The sequence below is a fragment of the Squalius cephalus genome, assembly GCF_949319135.1.
Source record: "Squalius cephalus genome assembly, chromosome: 7".
Taxonomy (NCBI): Eukaryota; Metazoa; Chordata; class Actinopteri; order Cypriniformes; family Leuciscidae; genus Squalius; species Squalius cephalus.
In genome coordinates this window covers 44639907-44662406 of record NC_137128.1, presented here as the reverse complement: position 1 = coordinate 44662406, position 22500 = coordinate 44639907, and the positions used below count along the sequence as shown (strand labels likewise).

General features: G+C 35.8%; 1 protein-coding gene across 1 annotated transcript in view; it reads right to left on the bottom strand.

Moving 5' to 3' along the window:
- ap1m1 (adaptor related protein complex 1 subunit mu 1) overlaps positions 1-16448 on the bottom strand; it is a 35023-nt gene extending 18575 nt beyond the window's left edge. Inside the window, exons 1-10 of the mRNA XM_079876689.1 lie at positions 16224-16448; positions 14731-14887; positions 13240-13307; positions 12913-13043; positions 8003-8150; positions 4766-4892; positions 3890-4032; positions 3127-3198; positions 2881-3039; positions 2632-2757 (exon numbers count right to left, since the gene is read on the bottom strand). Coding sequence (XP_079732815.1) covers positions 2632-2757; positions 2881-3039; positions 3127-3198; positions 3890-4032; positions 4766-4892; positions 8003-8150; positions 12913-13043; positions 13240-13307; positions 14731-14887; positions 16224-16265 — 1173 coding nt within the window. The 5' untranslated portion in view covers positions 16266-16448. The remainder of the gene's footprint in view (positions 1-2631; positions 2758-2880; positions 3040-3126; positions 3199-3889; positions 4033-4765; positions 4893-8002; positions 8151-12912; positions 13044-13239; positions 13308-14730; positions 14888-16223) is intronic.
- Positions 16449-22500: the final 6052 nt, after the last annotated feature.

Here is a 22500-nt window from a genome sequence, read left to right as displayed (position 1 = left end):
TTTCGTGTAAAAGCATAATTAGCTTGGAAACGCCACTTTTAAGTTTGACCGTATTTTCGTTTTAGGTTAAATGCCTTGTGAATGAGAGTGAATGGGGCACGACATCAAAAATCACTATTTTTAAAACACTAATGCGGCTCGACACAACATGAAACTGTGCTGGAAGTGTCACCAGGGGCTCTACACATGAACTCCAGCATTGAGAACATTGTTTGTGTACACAGAGTTCACTAAAAAGAAAGGTTTTGAACAACTCACTGTCTCTGTGTCCGCCGGCATTTTTGTCAGTCAAAAGTAGTCGATCACCGAATGCAAGGTAACATGAGGAGAGTAAAGATGGAAAGCTCCTAAAGCTTAGTTCCATATAAACTCACGGATAATTAGTTGTTTTGTCATTAGTGAAAATCAATATTGACCTTGTATTTGAAAAAGGATCCTCATATAAGAAGCAATACTAAAATTCAGAGTCAGTTCATTCGCATTCGGAGATCGACTATTTTTGACTGTCAAAATGCCGACACAGAGACAGTGAGTTGTTCAAAATCTTTCTTTTTAGTAAACTCTGTGTACACAAACAATGTTCTCAATGCTGGAGTTCATGTGTAGAGCCCCTGGTGACACTTCCAGCACAGTTTCATGCTGTGTTGAGCCTTCTTAATGTTTTAAAAATAGCGATTTTGATGCTATCATAGAAGTGCCCCATTCACTCCCATTCCGAAAATGAAACTACGGTCAAACTTAAAAGTGGCGTTTCCTTTCTAATTATGCTTTTACAGGAAAGTTTGCCTCGGGTAGATTAACAAAAAGACCCTAGGTTGCATTTTGGTGAGAGTTACCCTTTAAAAGTCAAAGCAAGCATGTTTGACTATATTTGAGTGCTCTATGTGCCTTGATCAATCTTTATTTGTGAATAAAAGCCTAAATTAAATCTGTTAATAATAAAAAGACTAGGATTAAGCCGAGATTTCTTTGCCGATCTCTTTATGCACTTTCAGAAGCATCAGAGTTTTAGGTGAATGGACAGAAATCTCTCAGGTTTCTCCATTTGTTTTTCAAAAATGAACAAAGTTATGAGTAATTCATAACAGAATTTTAATTTTTAAGGTGATCTATTGCTTTTACTCGGTTACAATATGTGAACCCATTCCACCACAGATTTGCCAAGACGTGGAAAAAGTACAGAGACAATAACAAGGTTTCCTAAAGAGCATTTCATCAAGATAACATTGCTCAACACAACAACATGCTATTATGTGAAATTAATTTACTTTTGAGAGTTGATCATAGAATAGTAATGAAGTGGAATGTATTCTCAATAAGGGGTGTGTGATTTTGGGTAATCAAACATATATTAATGCATTGCAAAAAAACTTGATTGTCACTTTCAGTGTATAAATCCTTCAAAATACAGATTAATAGCGCCATCTATGAGTGTGAAAGGGAAAAGCAGCACACATTTGAGCAACAGGTGTTCAGCATCTGGGAAAATACCAGTTCATCAACTATACAGTCCACAGCGCCACCTTACATCAAAAACAGGAAGCGCATCATGATGATGACATCAGAAATCTGCTCAGGTGAGGCAGACTACTCTCTGAAAACTGACACAGCTCTTACACATTCATCAGAAACACATTTAATCATGATTAAATGATTAAATATTTTTTGTTAAAGGTGTAATGCATTAAAAATGTGTCAGCATTACGTTTAGTCGTAACAAGTAAAAGTGATGCTTACACTATAATACCTGAGCTACTTTTGGTAACACTTTACAATAAGGTTCATTAGTTAACATTAACTAAGAATGAACAATATTTCTTCAGCATTTATTAATCTTAGTTAATAATAATAATAATAATTATAACTAGTTTTGAATTTATTTCCTCAGCATATTAGGTCATATTGTTGATTGTTATGGCCATTATTTGAATAGTTTTTTTTTTAACTTTAATGTCACTAATGCTGATTATTCATTGATTCATTTTAATTGAAATATTTAAAATACTTTCACAGCAAAAATGATGTATGAGATTCATTTAGATTAATTAATCACAGAGTATGTAATTAATTAGATTAAATTTTTTTAATCGATTGACAGCCCTAATTATAACATTTACTTATACATTATTCAAATCAAAGGTTGTATTTGTTAACATTAGTTAATGCACTGTGAACTAACATGAACAAACAAGCTGTATTTTTATTAACTAACATTAACAAAGATTAATAAATACTGTAACAAATGTATCGCTCATTGTTAGTTCATGTTAGTTAATACATTACAATAAGGTTCATATTAACATTAACATTAGTTAACATTAGTTAAAGTTTAGTATTATATAATATAATACTATAATATATATATAAATATAGAATAATTCCCTATTATTTATTCTATGTACATCTGCAAACTCACGAGTCACTTACGATGAATGAAAAAAGCCAGTTTCTTCCCCAACTGCAGCAACTTCCATTTTTATTACTGATATTTTGCACCAATTTCCCAGGAATGATTTTGTTCTCTTGAACACATGGGATGGAAATGGTGCTTTATATGCGTAGATGTCTTATGCAATTTTGCGCATCAGTTTAACTCTGGACGGAAGCGTAGCTAACGTGACGGCTAATTACCTGTATTCCAGAAGTGGTGAAATAGGGAATCTCAAACTTCACACTGATCGGTGGTTTTCCCTCTTTGTCCTCCGCCTCCACGCTGGGCAGCCCGAAATGAGCCCTCATCAGGTACTCCTTACCACCCTGAGACACACACACACACACACACACTTGAGTTTCTGCAGTGCTGATGTTACTTTCACTCCTCAGCTAGTAGTAGTTATCATTAATGTATAATAGCACAACAGACTGCATGCACTTTCTTACAGGGAAAGACTTGATGGACCACACGATCTCACTATTTTCCGGGACCCACTTCACGCTGCCCACTGTGGTCTTAAACTTGGGCGAGTCTGCGTCGGTCGGGACGGGAATATGAATCTCTACATTGTTGGCAGTGGATCGTCGTTTAAACTGAGATTTGGCCTTAGAGTAAAAGAGACGAAACACGAGGGTCAATTCAGATGTCGGCATAAAATCAACCGAAGTTCACATAGATGGATGTGTTCTCACTTTGATCATGTACTCGATTCTGCTGTGCGAATGCTTCTCAATTACAGACTCGATCCAGATCAGCGGCTTCACCTGTTCACACAGAAAAAAAATCTGCAATTAATAAGTTAATTTTTTTTGTTTATCGATTGACAGCACTAAAATAAATATGAATTTCAACATTAACTAATAGATATCATCATACTTCCACAGTTGATTGATTACATTAAGAATTGCAAAAATATGTTTAAATATGCAAATGCTGCATTATCAAATTGTATGTACTAATTTGCATAGATTTGAACATTGAAAAAAGCCAGATTCAAAATTTGTTTAATTTTGCACATTTCATATTTAACAGTTTTTATAGAGGGGATTTTTTTTACTTCACAAATCCAAAAATGCTATCAGGATGAAAAAAAAAAAAAAAAAAAAAAAAAAAAAAATCACATTTTATTTAGGAATAACGTGTTGATATATGAACAAACAAACAATATATGAACAAACCTGTCAGAATATATAATTGTAAAGTTAAAAATGTAAAGTTTGGTGTATGTAAAGCTGCTGAAGTGGAGATTTCTGACTCGTTTGGGAAAAAAATGGCCTAAGAAATGCATTGTAACTGAAATCTACAGACGCAAATAGATAAAATGCAATAAAATATACACTTAAAGGTTCGTTTTGGATGTTTCTCTTCCACTAATATGAAACAACACACTATATAGATGCAAAATCCCAAAACTGAGATTGAATTTAGTAAGTATGAATGAGTTAAGGCTCTCACATGCGTGTTGAGGCGGTAGGACATCAGCTCAAACTCTCCATCCGGAGGAATGAAGGAGATGGTGCGATCGTTCTCAAATCGAGACAAACGCACACACTGATGAAACTTCACATCCTCCAACTCCACTGATTTACTCTTACCACCTGAAGAAGAGAGGTATGATCGAACAAGTGACTAAAACACACACCTCAGCTGTAAAATTCACAGTAAAGCCCTGTTTCTGAAGCTTGGCGTTAGACTTTTTGGTGCTATATAAATGAAAAACTGTTTTTAAATATGTATATATACCTACATTTATAAATTCTAAGCAAATACAGCTGAATAATATAGATGTAATGTTACATTTTATTGGATTGCACTAGCATATGAAGAAAATACACATGGAATAAAAGCCACAAAATACCAGTTCTGATTTCTAGGGATGCACGATATATCGGCCACCATATCGGTATCGGCCAAAATATGTTCATTTATAATGTTATTGTTATCGGTCCGATTAGAAAATTTGGCCGATATATTAAAGCCGATAAATGATGGATTATTTCCTTCAGCTGAGACACTTCAGATGTGCACTGATGCTTTTGAATGGCTTGAAATATGATTGGAATCACTTCAAAAAAGGAAAATACAGTAAAGTGCAACATGTGCTGTCATATCGGCTACATAATATTATAATGAGAACATTATAATTGAGTGCTTTTAATGGTGAGACTTTTGTTTTGTAATCAGGCTCTCAAAAATTATATAAAAATTTAGATTTATCAGCCAATATATCGGTTATCGGCTCTCAGATATAAAGAATTATATCGGACAAAATGTTCATATTGGTGCATCCTTACTGATTTCATTAGCATCTGTATAAGGAAATGGACTCACGGCCAGTGTTCTCGAACAGAACCTTGTCGTTCAGACCCAAACGCAGCTCTGGCATTCCCGAGAGGAACACTCTCATCTTGATGGAGCCGACGATCTCACTGCGAAGGACGTTACCATTCGCACTGACCTGGAGAAAGATCAGCACCCGTGAGTCAGATGTGTCAAACACTTAACTGGTGTGTAGTCGTTTCAAACTAAATCCAAGTTCGCTTGAAGTTGGAGTCGGAAATTTTCTGGAAAAGTTCACTCTGGCTGGTAAACACCTTCAAACTACGTAATAGGAGGGTGTGACTGAGGCTCCGCCTTCTTTGGCATGGACAGGGTTCGTACACCTATTCCAAGGTCAAATTCAAGCACTTTCAAGATCCATTTTAAAGCTTTTTCCAGCACCTTAAACCACCGTAAATTACATACAAATACATAGTCAAAATTATTATTTAGTGTTTTTATCACATTAAAAGAGATAATGCTATAAACAGCCAAAATTGCTTCATAATAGCAGAAGGATCAGATATTTAAGCAAATCACAAGTTTTATTTTTCAAAATGTATCACTAAGTAGATAATGCTAATACTTTTCATTATATTAATGTACAAATATTGCTAACCAGATGAGTTCACGTAGTGTAACAGCGCAGCGCTTCTGGGTTGTACGTCAGAACGGAGGCTCACTATTGGCCGACGCTGGTCATGTGTGTGATGCGTGTGATGCTGGCCAATAGTGAGCCTCCGTTCTGACGTACGACCCAGAAGCGCTGCGCTGTTACACTACGTGAACTCACTCAGAGAAACACAGAAGAACATGAAGAGTTGAATATAGTCGTTATTTTTGTTGTTTTTTGCGCACTAAAAGTATTCTCGTCGCTTGATAAACTTAAAGGGTTAGTTCACCCAAAAATGAAAATTCTGTCAGTAATTACTCTCCCTCATGTTGTTCAACCCCGTCAAGACTTTCGTTCATCTTCAGAACACAAATTAAGATATTTTTGATGAAATCTGAGTGCTGTCTCACTCCTTCACAGGCTTATGGACACTATAACTTGCTGGCCCAGAAAATGTATTAAAGACATTGTTAATATAGTCCAAGTGACTCCAGTGGCTCAATCTTAAGTTTATAAAGCCACGAGAATACTTTTTGTGCGCAAAAACAAACAAAAATAACGACTTTATTCCACTTTTCATTTCCTTCTCTCTGGGCCTCGAGTCTTTTCACGTAGTGTAATAGCGCGTCTGTGTTGCACGTCACCACGTAGGCTCACTATTGGGCGATGCTGATCATGTGTGTGATGCGTGTGACGTGCAACACAGACGCGCTATTACACTACGTGAAAAGACTCTAGGCCCAGAGAGAAGGAAATGAAAAGTAGGGCTGTACCAGAATATTCGAGTATTCGAATATTCGTTCGGTGGGTTGGTATTCGATTTTCAAATTTGACATTCGAATATTCGTTTTAATTTTTTTTTTTTTTTTTCCACACCTGGCATCCCCCTAGAAACGGTTCCCATTCGCGCTTGAATGGGGCTGTCATGCGTTTTCTCAGATCGGATAGCTCTCTCTGATTTATCAATATGAACAATGAACACATAAATGTGTTTTTGCAAAACGGATATGAATCCGAACTTCAAATCCCGCGCTATAGGCAGATGTAATGGAGTGCACGTCACCAGCAACAGCTGCATTTTACTGATCGTCAGCTAAAATTTCTAAATCAAAGACCGCAATAAGAGAGCGGCAACAGCCCTGGTAAGATCATTTCGGTTCTTTACTTTTAATGAAGTTGATTGTGTGTTAAAGCATCTGCGACCCACTTTCACTTTGATTTGCGATAGTTTGCACGTTGGCTTGATGAATAGATGCTGATCTGCTGTGACGCGTGCTGTAAGCGTCGTCATATCTGGCTATAACATGATATAGCCTAAAACGCTCTCACACGGTTATTTTTTTTAGCATTTTTGGGCGAAATACAATACTCTTATTTTAGAGCGCAGAACAGCGGAGTTTGTATGGGCAGAAGTGCATGCCTGAGCTTGTAGGCTATAAGCTGTGTTGCTTTGACATTGTGGAAATAGAATAGAAAGAATATATTAGCCTACCCTTTACTGTGTCAGTAATTACTGTGCTGCTGATTTCTGATTTGAGAGTCATTTGTTACTCAGAAAAATATTAGGCTGTGTTTTGTATCACTAGTGCAGTGTCCGTTCTCGGAGCCCTGCGCGTGAGGCGTGTTCTGTATTAAAAGTTAATTAATTCTGAACGTGTCACGTCTCGCGTGTCTATATTGCACCAAATGTGACACTGCACTCGTGAAGTCGATTGGATGAACGGTTCAAAATGCAAGATAAATAATCTAAATGCAAACAGACAGACACATAGAGATTCCTGCCTTTATTAGAGAGAAGAATATGTTCAGCCCCCTCCCTCCGAAGCTTCGAATATTCGATGTTAATTCCTATCGAAGCTTCGAAGCTCAAAAAATGGTATTCGGACCAGCCCTAATGAAAAGTGGAATAAAGTCGTTATTTTTGTTTGTTTTTGCACACAAAAAGTATTCTCGTCGCTTTATAAACTTAAGATTGAGCCACTGGAGTCACTTGGACTATATTAACAATGTCTTTAATACATTTTCTGGGCCAGCAAGTTATAGTGTCCATAAGCCTGTGGAGGAGTGATCAGCTCTCAGATTTAATCAAAAATATCTTAATTTGTGTTCCGAAGATGAACGAAAGTCTGACGGGGTTGGAACAACATGAGGGTGAGTAATTACTGACAGAACTTTCATTTTTGGGTGAACTAACCCTTTAAGGTTGAGCCACTGTAGTCACTTGGACTATTTTAAACATTGTCTTTACTAACTTTCTGGGCCGGCAAGTTTCACTAACAGAGAAGCCTATGGAGGAGTGAGACAACTCTCAGATTTAATCAGAAATATCTTCATTTGTGTTCTGAAGATGAACGAAAGTCTTACGGGGTTGGAACAACATGAGGGAGAGTAATTACTGACAGAACTTTCCTTTTTGGGTGAACTAACCCTTTGAGTTCTTGACCTGTACCACTTTAAACGTTATTGTGATCAAAACAAGTGTTAAACCCTTTATAAAAACAGCAGGTTCATCATTTTTCACAACTGAAGCACAGTGACATGAACATTCCTGCGTCCTGTTTGTTATGATGGATTCCTGTGTTTATTTTGAGCATGTCTAGAGAAATCTAAGAAACGAGGTGTTTCTAAAAACATACCAGGAGGTTGACAGACTCGATGACGTCCAGGAAAACCTCGTTCTTCCTGTACTTGATGCCCTCGGACCTCCAGGAGACGGCGTTGGTTACAGTCGCAGGGGGTCGTGGAGCTCCTGTGTCCAACTTATGACCTTCCTGCGTGATGTATCTGTGTATCGACACACACATGACACGGGCAAAATTAACACACAGCTAGAAATTTCTGCAATATACGAGTGATATATGCTGGATCAGAGAAAGGCCTGGAATTATATCAGTATTGAGACACATATTACAGTATCTCAGGCCATCCTTAAAAATATTCTTGTTTGCCGTAACCCGACCGACCCAGTCAATTTAGGTCCGACCCAATTACTTATTTTTTTTCCCTTTTAGTCCGACCGACTTGCCGATTGTAAACTTGCGTTAAGACCGACCGATTTTTTTTTACTCTTCAAACAACTAATACAAATGCAATAAAATGATATTAATTATATTTTATTGTGAATAAATAGGCCTACATATAGGCTACAAACGTAGGCTACGCTCTTTCTTTTAAATAAAAACCCGTGGCGTCATCTATGATTATAAGGGCTGTGTAGGCTGTAGGCCTATGCGAAATGAAAGCGAAATCGCGACACTCAGATCCACGAAAAATATGTTTTAGTAGGCTAATTCTATGAATTACACTGCTTAAACCAAAAGTAGGCTATTATACCCACCGGATGAAGAGGGATTGGCTCTCCACAGAACATAATTTATAGCCTATTCATTTTATTTTATTTTTCGTGTTCGCATTTATGAGGAAGAAACAATGTTACGGACGTGACCGCTCTGAAAGCGGCAATTAAAACTTCACAGAGATCTCAAACAGGCATTTAAAACACCAAATATTAAGAATGGGCATATCAAGCAAAATAAAATTCGATGATTGATCGAAAATTGTATCTCTCCCCCCACATGCTCACCGGCAACGCTCCGACAGTAAATTTCTCTGTAGGCTACTGTCTAATAGGCCTGTGTTGTAGCCCACAGTCATTAAAAAACGATTTAGTTTCATATTCATGTTTAAATAAAATAATATTCATTTTTTAAATTTCATGTTGATTATATGAAAAGTGAATAGCATGAATAAGATATGATCCCGAAAATATCGGAAGACAAATGGAGTAGGCAGACATGATTTTAACCACTTCATTAAGTTTGTTTTTGTAGAAAGTCTGTCTTTAAAGTGAATTTCGTTTTGTATTAATTGTATCTTAATTTTTATCAATGTTTCATCAACCAATTTCATGTATTTAATAAATAAGAGGTAGGCTAAATAAGGCAATATAATCAGGACACGGAGTCGCCGGCGCGTGAACTGGAGCTGGTCTCTTAAATGAACCGAAACTCAGCGTATAAGCTACTTGCCTCACAGACCTGAGACATATATATATAGGCCTATATATAAAAAAGCATGAAATGTACACTTTTAAACAAAACAATTCAAAACGAAAGAAAACAGACTGCTCTCTGCTTATTTAATGAAATGTGCATTTCTCTCTGGCGCGTTCACTAGGCTACTGCGAAGATCGCGTCAGCATCGTCAACTTCATCTTTGACACAGAAAACACTTGTTTATTAATAAACAATTGAAATGTCTCCTTGATATATTTGACATACTAATAATCATCACTTTTCCCAATTCTGACAGCTTAGGCGCGTTATTGGCAGCGCTCCCGTTACATGAATAGGCCTATAATATTACCGCTATAATATTATTCTTTGGTGTTCAGTTTATACAGGTTTTCTAATTGTTATTTAATATATATATATAGCACGAAGTTCTGGAAAACTGTCAGTGAAGTCCCGATATGCAAATTTGACCAAAATTGTACATTTTTTTTTTACATCGAATCTCGAAAAAAAAAATATAGACCGACCAACCGACCTTTTTTTTTTTTTTTTTTTGCTGTTACGGCAAACCAAGATATTTTTAAGGATGGCCTCACTTGAAGCACAACTTTTAAAATTATTATGCTTTTTCAGATTTTCAGATGTAATAGAGCTGTTTGTGAATGTAAATGTTAAAGATGTAAAACTTTCAAAGCTCAAAGTGCAGATTATTGTGTCCCAAAAGAAAGAATCGATTCTGAACTGCCTGAAACGAGTCGTCAGTAACTTTAATTTTCTGCTGAACCTGCGTAGATTTGTAACAAATTAGCATAATGGCAGCCTTTGGTCTTCATTGGCTGCCGGTGAACAGCGTCTCTTTGCCCCGCCCTCAAACACTGTAGTTGTATTTGAGAATGGAAGAGTTTGGTTTGTGTCGTTCATGTCATAAATACGCTGTTTTCTGCTGACAAAGCAAATCCACTTTGGAGGATATTTCAAAACATGCTAACAAGCGTTTAGTTTCAATCACAACAGACTGAGCCATGTGACCAATCAGAGCAGAGTAGACCAATCACAACAGACTGAGCCATGTGACCAATCAGAGCAGAGTAGACCAATCACAACAGTCTGGGCCATCTGACCAATCAGAGCAGAGTAGACCAATCACAACAGACTGGGCCGTCTGACCAATCAGAGCAGAGTAGACCAATCACAACAGACTGGGCCGTCTGACCAATCAGAGCAGAGCAGCTCTCGGAAAGGCGGATTTTAGAAAGACCAAATCCTTGATTGAACCTTTTCAGACACTGTGATAACAGAGCTGATGGAACAAATAAAGTGTTTTCTTTCTTTGATGCATGTAAACCTGTTGCAGGAGACTACAAAACAAAATTAGGAACTATTCAAATAGAATAATAGGGGCACAATAATGATTAAAAAAGACTTAAGGGTGAGTATATGGTGACAGAACCTGTTAGTTTTGAGTTGCTATTCCTTTAACCCTTTAGAATCGGCTGTGTCGTCGCCGACACACACCAGCAAGCTGTATTCATTTTACCTTAAAGGTGCCGTAGAATGGATTATTTTATTATTTTATAATGTTTCCTGGGGTGCCCTTATAATGTTAGTATATTTTTTAGATCAAAATTTGTTATAATTTAGAAATAAAAGGCATATTTCCTAGCCTGATTTCATTCCCTGGATTGAACACTCTGTTTGAAGGGGCGTGTCTGCTGAGAGACTTCAGTGTTGTTGCCCACTGCTGTGATTGGCTGACATGCTTGCATATGAAATATCTGGCATTACATGTAGAGCTATCTGGAAAACTTTTACTATTACAGCTTTTATACGTTTTTACTATTACAGCTATCGGGATTAACGAATCATGAGAAGTTTTTTAAGTATTTAGATTTATTCCAGCATTGAGCAGATGGCAGCCTGTTGATCGCGTGAATGAAGATCTTATCACTGCAACGCGATCTACTGATGCATAAACAGTGTTGAACGACTTTGAGAGAAAGATTATCTGTCTGAACTTGAACAATTACACATCAGAAATTCACATAACCCACTGGTTCTCCAGAGGCTCGGATGAAGGAACTAAAAAAATACTTTTGTGTTCATTTGTACATCCAAACACTGAGCAACTGCCATGCTTCGTTCGCTCGTTTGCAAGCCACGATGTCTCTCGAGGAAAAAACAATATCGCGCTGGATCTAGATAACACAGTGTAAATTATTGTTAATAAAATCACTACTTACCGCTTGCGGGAATATAACGTTAGTTGAAATTGCCCCCTTCGTCCGTTTGAGACGCCGAGAGATGCCTGGCTGCTTGATATATGTTCCAGGTTAGAAAAACAGTCCGTGGTGAAACGGGCAGAGCAACTAACAACTTCGAATTAAACTGTAGCGGTATCAGATTATAGATAGATCTGCCATTTTCCCTATGATCCTCCTCCTGCTTGTTTCTTCACCTGCAGAACTTCTGATGATTCGGCTGTGCAGTTCCGCCTGGCACTGAGCATGGGCTGGCATATGCACATTTTTGGAGGCGTACATATTAATGATCCCAACTGTTGCGTCACAGTTGGTGTTATGTGGAGATTCGCCTATTTTTCAGGGGTGTTTTTCAAAAACGAGATTTAAATAAGAAAGGGAAAACTATGGTGTTTGAGACTCACTGTATGTCATGTCCATGTACTGAACTCTTGTTATTTAACTATGCCAAGATAAATTCAATTTCACATTCTAGGGCACCTTTAACTCTTAAACCATTTGCACTATCAAAACCAGTCAAATTGCCCCTAACAGTAGACAGCATGCACGTTTCGGCAATATACGACTAAATACGGTAATTTCACACTTTCCGTCAGCAAATGACAACAGCTTTCTGGCAGAGCGGGGTCAGAAGGATTTGAACAGAGAGATACGAAGCGCGGCAGGTTGTGTTTTAGATTGCATAAAATAATAAAAGAAACAAACAAATACATGGCGAAACAAGTGGTAGACAGCAGAAGAGGGGATTAGGATGATTTTTAATGAAACTTGGGAGGCGGCTGGCATTACTCTTTCACGTATCTTAGCATGTGGTGTGTGCATGTGTATGTGTGCGTGCCTATGAATGCATGCATTTGTATGTGTGCGTGTTTGAAAAAAAGGTGTCCTAAATGAAAACTGTGCAACCCAATGTCACAAAAAAGACTTGTATATATGTATTATAGTTCATTTTTCAACTTAAAATTGTTAGTTTCTTTCGTTCCTGATTTTTCTGGGTTTTTTTCTAAATAAAAATCAGTCAATTTATTCTCGTTTTTTTTATTTTAGTCTATTTAAATTCTATTTACAAACTCACCACACACAATAATGGTCAATACCTGTAATTTGTTGAAAGCTAATCCTTTTCTGAAAAAGATGACACCTTGCACATGAAGATATCACATCGTTTTAGAATTTTACAGTTAAAAAAAAATCTAAATATGTGAAAAACACCGATTTTAGCTTCAGGTTCTAAAGGGTTAATGGCTCATAAAAGAAAATCAAACACAAACTCACTCTTGAAGGATCTTGCTGTCTGTAGTTTGAGGATATCCAAAGTCCATGAGTTCGTCCAGCAGCTCGTAGATGATGACAAAGTTATCTCTGATACTCTCCTCCTCCAGCTCCTTAAAGTACTCAGAGAAAACCTGAAAAACAGACACATCAAACACCATATTAATGAAGCTGATTTTGAGACTGTTATCAGTGTTGGCTGATTAACAGAGGTGTCAGCGCCCCCTTGTGTTAATTCCACTCTATTGGCCCTAATAATTATGGTCCACTAAGGTGAGAAATCACTTTATGCCAGAAAAAAAGGAAATGTACAATTCACATGTAACGTACCTGAACAATTTTGTAGAGGAAGGAGAAAACCAGGGAGACGCAAGCATTCTTTTTGGATGTTGCAACAACTGTTTGTAAGCAGGTTAAGAGACAAAACATGACTAAAAGAGACAATTAAACAATAAAATGATTCATTAACTAGAAAAAAATGTTTGATGAGAGTTGGCTTTAAGTTGGCTTGAGAAAGCCGGACCAGAGAGTTGGAAGAAGTTTGAAGTAGTTTAAAGTTTAAAGTTAGTTTAAAGTTTGATTGATAGATTAGTTAGAAAGAAAGAAAGATTAGTTAGAAAGAAAGAAAGAGAAAGAAAGAAAGAAAGAGAGATTAGTTAGAAAGAAAGAAAGATTAGTTAGAAAGAAAGAAAGATTAGTTAGAAAGAAAGAAAGATTAGTTAGAAAGAAAGAGAAAGACAGAAAGATAGATTAGTTAGAAAAAATATAATTTAAAAAGAAAGATTAGCTAGAAAGATAGATTAGTTAGAAAGAAAAAGAAAGAAAGAAAGAAAGAAAGAAAGAAAGATTATTTAGAAAGAAAGAATGATTAGTCAAAAAGAAAAAAAGGAAAGAAAGAAAGATTATTGAGAAAGAAAGTAGTTGGAAGGAAAGAAAGAAAAAAGAAGCAAGAAAAAAAAGATTAGTTAGAAAAAGAAAGAAAGATTAGTAAGAAAGAAAGATTAGTTAGAAAGAAAGAAAGATTAGTTAGAAAGAAAGAAAGACTAGTCAGAAAGAAAGATTAGTCAAAAAGAAAGATTAGTTAGAAAGAAAGAAAGATTAGATAGAAAGATAGATTAGTTAGAAAGAAAGATTAGTTAGAAAGAAAGAAAGATTAGTTAGAAAGATAGATTAGTTAGAAAGAAAGATTAGTTAGAAAGAAAGAAAGATTAGTTAGAAAGATAGATTAGTTAGAAGCAAGTTAAGAGACAAAACATGACTAAAAGAGACAATTAAACAATAAAATGATTCATTAATCTTATAACAGTTTTGTGATTTGAACATTGTGGCTCATCCAGCGATCCAGATCTAAAAGCTGGAACTATCCGTGTCATAATTATAAGTTAATAGGGCAGCTTAATTAATGCAAAAATGTTAAATCACTTCTTTGGTAAATATTGAGATAAAATAAATACTGCAATATTCCATAAAATGTTTTAATTTTGATTTCATCCAATTTCATAAAACATTACACTTGACTTTTTTAGTCGCAAATGCCAGTGAAACCCTATGAAGCAATGCAACTCATACAATCAAATACATATACAATGGTAGAATATAAAAATATTGACAAGTCATTGACTATAAGATGAAATAATAATAATAATAATAATAATAATAGAAGTTTATGGTGAAATGTGCACACTGATATATTATTTTAAGAGCATAAGAAGACCAAGTACATAATTTCACACGCAATGTTTCATGTTTTACTTTTAAAAGTCTAGTTTTACACTCTATTACATATAACAAGCTGCAAACATTTGCGGTGTGGAAGGATACGGTACAGGTTGTTGTGTTTAATCCACATGAAACGAACTCCGCCGTGAGCCAGGATGGGTGACAGCGTGCCCTCCTCTTCTTTATCCATCAGCAGGCTCATAAAATGCTCAATCTCGGACATGTCCACATCACCGCGGTAATTACGGCAGATCAGGACCTGAACACACACACACACACACACACACAATGACTTATCAAATTCACTGACTGCCATCACAGAGTCATTACCAATATTTGCTGATTTTCTTCTACTGAGACGGAGATATTTTCTGAACGTCTTTATACGGGCTGCTAACAGACGAGGATGTACCCATATTATCCCAGATTCACTACAGTAACCATACATGATAAACAAGGCCAGGAATGAGCAGTTTACCAGATTAAACAATAAGACTAGTTATATATGAAGACTTCAGATGCAAAAGCCTCGAAGTGCCATCTGAAATTTCCTTCTAGAATGATAATTTTTATCAAGCTTGTATGTTTATGTTCAGTTATTTCACTTGAAAATGACCTATTAATTGTCATTAAAGTGAAGTTACTGAACTTAAATATACGAGATTGAAAAAAATGCTAATTTTAGAAGAAAATTTCAGATGGCACTCTGAAGTCTTCACATGCAAAACACCATTTCTTTACAATACTTGCAATTTAAACAGTCAAATTATACTGTCAGGTGACGGCAATGACTTTGCAATACAGTAAATAGAATATAATTTAAGAAAAGCTTAACGTGTAATGAGATCTCGGCATCGGCTGAGAAATTAAATATGTTTAATATCATATGCCGTTTGATGTGTGTTAAATTTACTCCACTAATCCTGTTCATGTAAAGACAGACAGATGTTAAAGTCTCCAAAAAAAAAAAAAAAGTGCAATGGTTATAGAATCGTTTTTTATTTTATTTTATTGAACATGTACCATTACATGGAGATTTTAGCAAGGTAATGCTATAGCATTTGGGTAATACTATAGTATTATTTGATGCACTTTGCAATTACCATGGGAAAAATCATTGTAGCGGCACAAAAGTGCATTTATAGAAATTTTTCGAAAACTAAAACAAACAACAACAACAGAAAACTGCATTTATAAAGCATATTTCAAGCAAATGTCAAATCAAAATGCTTTTCAAAAGTGACAGATGAATTAGATCTTATTAAACAAACGTAAAAGTACGAGGATGGAGGCAAATAAACTAAAATATAAGGATGGAGACAAATATCTGCTCTTTATTAATTAGGCCTAGTGACAGATAATAATGAACTTTTGACTGAGCAGCTGTTTAAAGGGTGAATTTAATTTGAATTATTTTAATCTCAGTTTCATTAACTAATATATGAGGATCGACTGTTAAAAACCTTCCTATGTTTCAGATCAGGGGAACACGTTTATTGGTTTTAACTGAGAATAATTCTTAATTTAAATCGCCTCACGTTCATGTTTGATGTTGATTAGCTTTAGCCTTCAGTGCTAGTGAACCGTTATCTTACCTTCCCCTTCAGGTCTAACACATAAACAGCGCTGGCCGACATGTTCGCGCCTTCCTCGACCGCGTTATTGTTGATCTACAGAAGTTCGCTCACTTCTGGGACATTTGTTGGTTTAATAAAGAACTGTCATCGGTTTTAGAAGCTCAAAGAAGCTCAAACATCATCAAATCGCGGATGGGAGAGATTTTAAGGAACCGGGTGGCGCTGCTGAGAGCCTGTAGCGCCTCCTGCCGTTCTGGAGGAATGAGAGAATACACGGGTTGTTTCAGGGGTCGGCAATAGGCGGCCCGCGGGCCAAAACTGGCCCGCCAGCAATATTTTCTGGCCCGCCGGATTATTTTGGAAGTCCGTTTTTTTTTTTTTTTTTTTTTCAGCCTATTTTTATTTTACAATAACGGTTTACAAATAGGCCCCGTGTATCATTCGTTACTTATTATTTACTCGGGTAGGCCTATAACACACTGATAAATAATATGTATTAGCCTACCTGATAAAAAATATTTGCACTAAATGCTGCACAAAACTCTTCCACTAGGCTACTTGAGAAAAGCCGTAGCCGCGCGGCGATTTCACCGCCGCATACTGTGTAAAACGCGCATGAATCATGCGGCGCGGGATTCAATTTTAAAATATAAAGACGGTAGCGGTCGGAACTCTGTAGCCTACCTATACTTTGGACGGAGCGGGCGGTCTGACTGACGATAGCCCACTCCCGACATCTTTTGACAGCGTATCCGCACTTCATTCTGACCACCTGTAGGCTCCTAGCTCGGAGGAGCTGTTTGGTACTGAAACCATTGTTAATAAATAATAAACAACATTATTTTTTTGCAAGGATGTTTGAAATAGTTCGGCAGAAAATAGCATGCTTCATTTGTCAGTAGGGCAATATGGTTTTCGTTTATGTTGCTTAACAATTTGAGTGATAGGCTTTGTCCTATTTAATTTATGTTATTTATATTTCATTATTTTTTTTCTGTGACTTTTTTTTCTCTGCTGACAGTAGCCTACAATGCTAAAATAATATTTTATGTTGACACGAACACAAAGCATTTATAACTGTTATAGGCTACTTAATCTCTCTCTTTCCGTTAGAGACATTTGAATGTGAGATTCTGGAAACTAGATCTAAATTTTGCGGACCCGTCAGGTCGGGAAATAATGCGGGTGAACACAGAGTGTATTTTAATTGCTGAATTGAACCTTGTGGGAGCGGGACGAAAAGAAGAAGAAAAAACAGTCCCGCGCAGACCTCCTTAAACCATAGGTGTGTAGGCTATGTGTGTGTCCCGAATAAATAATAATAATAAAAAAGGAATAAAGTTCAAAAGTCGGACTGTAAGCAAATTAGGCATTGCTATTCACACCTTTATTAAAATAGCTGTAGCCTAATATGTTAACACAATAGTACTTGATCTGTTTAAAATGATTTCATTGATATATGCAATGTAGACGTTAAGAGTATTCATTAAGAGTAGCTATTTAATTTGTATCCATAGGGCTACTCCGTGTAGCTGGCCCGCCATCTACTGGCTAAAAGAAAAATTGGCCCGCGGCCAAAGTTAATTGCCGACCCCTGCCATAGACTGTAGGTTGTTTCCCGTGTTTATATATATATATATAAAAAAAATAATAATAATAATATATATATATATATATATATGTATATATATATATATATATATATATATATATATATATGTATATATATATATATATATATGTATATATGTATATATATATATATGTATATATATATATATATATATATATATATATATATATATATTCATTATCATCAAACATGTTCATTTTTTACAGTCTATGGTTGTTTCAGCTGTGTGAACTGGATTAGTCTTTCCACTAGATGTCGCTCAAGGCTAAGCACTGTTCCAAGTATATTATTTAGGATTATAAAGAATAATAATAATAATAATAATAATATAGGATTTGAAATAAGAATAATGTCTGATTTGCAGCGGTTTCAAACCCTCTTTAACTTGTTTAAATTATAAAGAATAAAGACACGTATGAGTCTCTTTCCTTTCAATTTTATTCATATATTTATTTATTTATTTATTTAGTTAGTTAGTTATTTATTCATTCAATCCTACATTCATTTATTCAATTATTTGTTTAATTCATTTATTTATTTAGTTAGTTAGTTAGTTAGTCAGTTTATTAGTTAGTTATTTATTCATTCAATCCTACATTCATTTATTTGTTTAGTCTTAATTAATTAATTAATTAATTAATTCCTTTATTTATCTTAATTTTAATTTATTTTCCTTGCAACCCCCTTAAGTGTCTGAAGATTATGCTTTTCTTTATTGTGATGAATGTGCTATTGTTTCTTTTATTAACCTGTTTAAGCATAAATGCACGAAATTATAGATACAAATTAGATTTAATTACATATCTATTTGTGTATATTTTCATATACATATTCATGTCCCTATACTTTAGTTTGTAAATTGATAGTGTTCAATAAAAAAAATAAAAAATAAAAAATTGCAGGGCATATGTCAAACTGCAGGTGAGACTGTTATCCTGTTATAGTTGTTATTAATATTTCGAATTAGCATTTTTTTTTTTTCAGGTTGATTTTTTGTAATTTTGTCTTGTTTCTTCTTCTTATTATTATTATTTTAAATGTTATTATTTAGGTTTAATTAATTTTTTACTTTAGTTTAAGTTCAGTTTAGTGTTTATGCTATTATTTCATTTAGTTCCAATGCAACATTTCTAGTTTTCATTTAACAGTTATTAATCTAATTAATTTCTGCTTTGTCCCATTATATCAACAGGAACATGTGCATGAGATGTGTATTCCTGTCCGTGTGTGTCTTATGTTCTGCATGCCATCGCTCAGAGTGAGACGTCCTCTGACGTCAGGCGTTTATTTATGAGACAGCCGCATTTTAACCTTGAGATGCAGATGACACTTCTACTGTGTGTAAGGGCTAAGAAGAGCATGTCCCCCAAGAGAGGCATAAAAATGTGAAATCGCCTTAAAAAGTGGCCGTGAACAATGCAATGAACTGCCCATGAAAGTTAAGAATGGTGAAATCTTTGCTGTGAAAAACCCAGTAATGTTCTCCAGATTCTGTTGCAATGATTATCAGATGCAACACTGACTGGTTAAGTTCATATTTAACTCACTCCTGTGACCTTTTAACCTCAATTTTTCAGATCTTTCACTGCCTTTCAGACTTTAAATATAATAAAATATTAATAAATGTATAGATATATTTCATTAAAAAAAATTCTGTTGTTTTATTTCTTTTTTTTCAAAAACATTACATTTTATTTTAAAATTGTAAACATTATTTAAACTAAAGGGGTTTTTCACATGCTAAAACTCCTTGCCTCATTTAGAATGCGCGGTTCTATGAATATGCAAATGAGCCCTGCCTCCACTCACTCACTCAGCTCAGAGATCCACTGGTTGACGATCACACGTTGATCTGATTGGTTACAAGGTAGTTTGTGACGTCAGAAACACCAGCGATTTCAAAGCGTGTTTTTGAGACTGTCTTTGGTTCACTGCAGTTTTAAGGAGGAAATACTCAGCACTAGCCTGGTTAAAACCAGACCATTCTCAGTAGTAACTGAGTTATGGTCTGGCAAAGCTTCTTTAATAACTCATTTCCAAAGGGGCGTCACCAACGGACGTCGCTCAAATGCCTCCAGGCGCAATTGGATAGACCTAAAACTCCTAAAACCAATCAGAGTGATCGTCATCGTGTAAAGCCATATGCTGTGTCCCAATTCGCCTAAGTTACACTACGCCATAAAAGTATGTACTCTTTTTGTGAAGAAAAGGTATTTACTTTTGAATGTGTAGCAAAAATGTAGGCAAGCTTTGGGACATACTACTTCGTCATCTTTATCGGACGGATCTGTCGCGTGCATCCTGTCACGTAAACTGCCCTGTCAATCATCGTGTAACAGTTAAAATCCTCTATTAAATCTATTTTAATTTCCTACCGTTTCGGAGAGAAATGTAGTAGCACGTTCATCTGCCAGTGGGTCTTTCATGGAGACTGTCCTCATGTGTTTGCAATTTGAATATAATAATGCATTTAAAAGTTGCGGAGTGGACGTCGCTCAAATGCCTCTGGGCGCAATTGGATAGGCTAGACCCAAAACCAATCAGAGCGATCGTCATCGTGTAAAGCCCGCCTCAACGTGTCTGATTGGTGCCGCGATTTCGACGGCTTGGAAATGGGCTTGAATGAGCTCTTTGCCAGACTACTTGCAGAGCAAATTATTTGCCGGAAGTTGTCTGGGTTTTCCCAGGCTAACTCAGCAATGGTGTCGACTTATGAATTTACACATGGTTTGTCTTAAAGCGTATTAAAAACACTGGGTTGCCCCTCCCTCACTTATTTATCCTCATTTCCTTCCCTCGCTCCCTTTCCTTGCATCTTGGCTCGACGCCCTTAGGATTCGAGTGAAGGATCAACCTGTGTTTCCTCGCATCCTGGAGGTGTCCATCACACACACACACACACACACACACACACACACACACACACACACACACACTTCAGAATCTCATCGGAAGAAGTACATCCGGGTACTTTTACGTACTGTGAATTCGGACTTCTTTTGTCACGTGTTTTTCACCTGCTAGTCGAGATGTCGCTGCAAGAGGGAGGGGAAGTTACTTTGATTCAAGATTACGAGGCACACGAATTTAACAAAACAATAATGATGTGCACGAATAAAAAAAATTTATAATACTACTGCAATATTCCATAATAATTGATTTCGTGGAGATTTTAAGAACATTTGAAGGACCTTTAAAGAACCTTATAGTGTTCCATGGATGTTAAATGATCTTATATCTAATAAAGATCCTTTGTTTTGTACTGTGGGTCACACCAACACCCCTTCATCTGACCAATCAGCAGCAGAGACACGCCACACCCATAACATTGTTCTCTCTCTCTCTCTCTCTCTGTCTCTCTCTCTCTCTCTCTCTCTCTATCATCTTTCTAACCTCTTCACTTGTTTCCAGACTCATGAGTGAGTTATTGCTGTTCGTGTCCCATGAACTGTGTGTCTACTGAGAACAGACATGCAAATCATTTTTCAAATATCTGTATCACAAAAAAAACTTTGATTGAGTTTGTCAGCAACAAAAAGGAGTGTAGAAATAGTAAAAATCTGTTTTATGAGAGCAAATAGAGGTTATTTTATAGTCCAGCATCAGGGTTTTGTTTTTTAAATTATCCGTCCTGCTCCAAAAACACAATCAGATCTTGTGCATTTTGGCTTATGCAATAAAATAGTATTGCAAAATATGTATCCTTTATGGTTAAGACAATCCCAGAATGCACCCTGATGAACTTTAATCCAAGATCGCTGACAGAGAAGGAAATTTAGTTGATTTTAATCTGTATTTCCATGCGATTTTTTAATATGATCACAACAAATATTGATTGAAAACAGCTTACATAATTATATGTCACGTTTTATTTCACGTGAATATATTTCTATAATGAGATTTACTGATGGAGAGCCAGAACACAAGATGTTTTCTCATGGACTGCATGAATTATTAATAAATTGGATTTAAAGATGAAGATATGCTCATGTGTTTACTCTTGTGTTATGATTGACAGGTCTCGATGAACATGCTCCTCTAACACTTTATTTTACAGTGTCCTTGTTACATACATGTACTTACCATAGTAATAACAGTAATTATGCATAATTACATGCAATTAACCCTCAACCAAACCCTAATCCTACCCTAACCCTATAGTAAGTACATGTAGTTGCTTAATATTACTCAGTACTTAAATATATAATTACACTGTAACAACGACACCTTAAAATAAAGTGTAACCAACTTTTATTTAGTTGCTCTGTTTCATGTGCATTTTATGTATTGTTTTGCATTGGAACAAATGTCAGGAATTCATTAGTTGTGAATGAGAGGTTGATTTGCAACAGCTCGGCAGGTGTGATGATTTATGAGCATTGAGCATGTGGATGTCATGTGCACTATAATTAGACACATATTCAAAATATCACCTTGCGTTAGTGAACCTTCTTGTACACGTTTTGAGACAGTGACAGGCACTCAGGTTGCACGCTGCTCTTGGAACTGAGTTTGTTAACCCTGTAAAGCCTGACATGTGAAATAATAGTCAGAAAAATCGTTATTTTTTTTTATTTTTTTTAATGGAACGGTTTATTGAACTACTTAACAAAATATGAAATAAAATAAAAGTTTGCACACTGTAAAAAAACAACATGATCA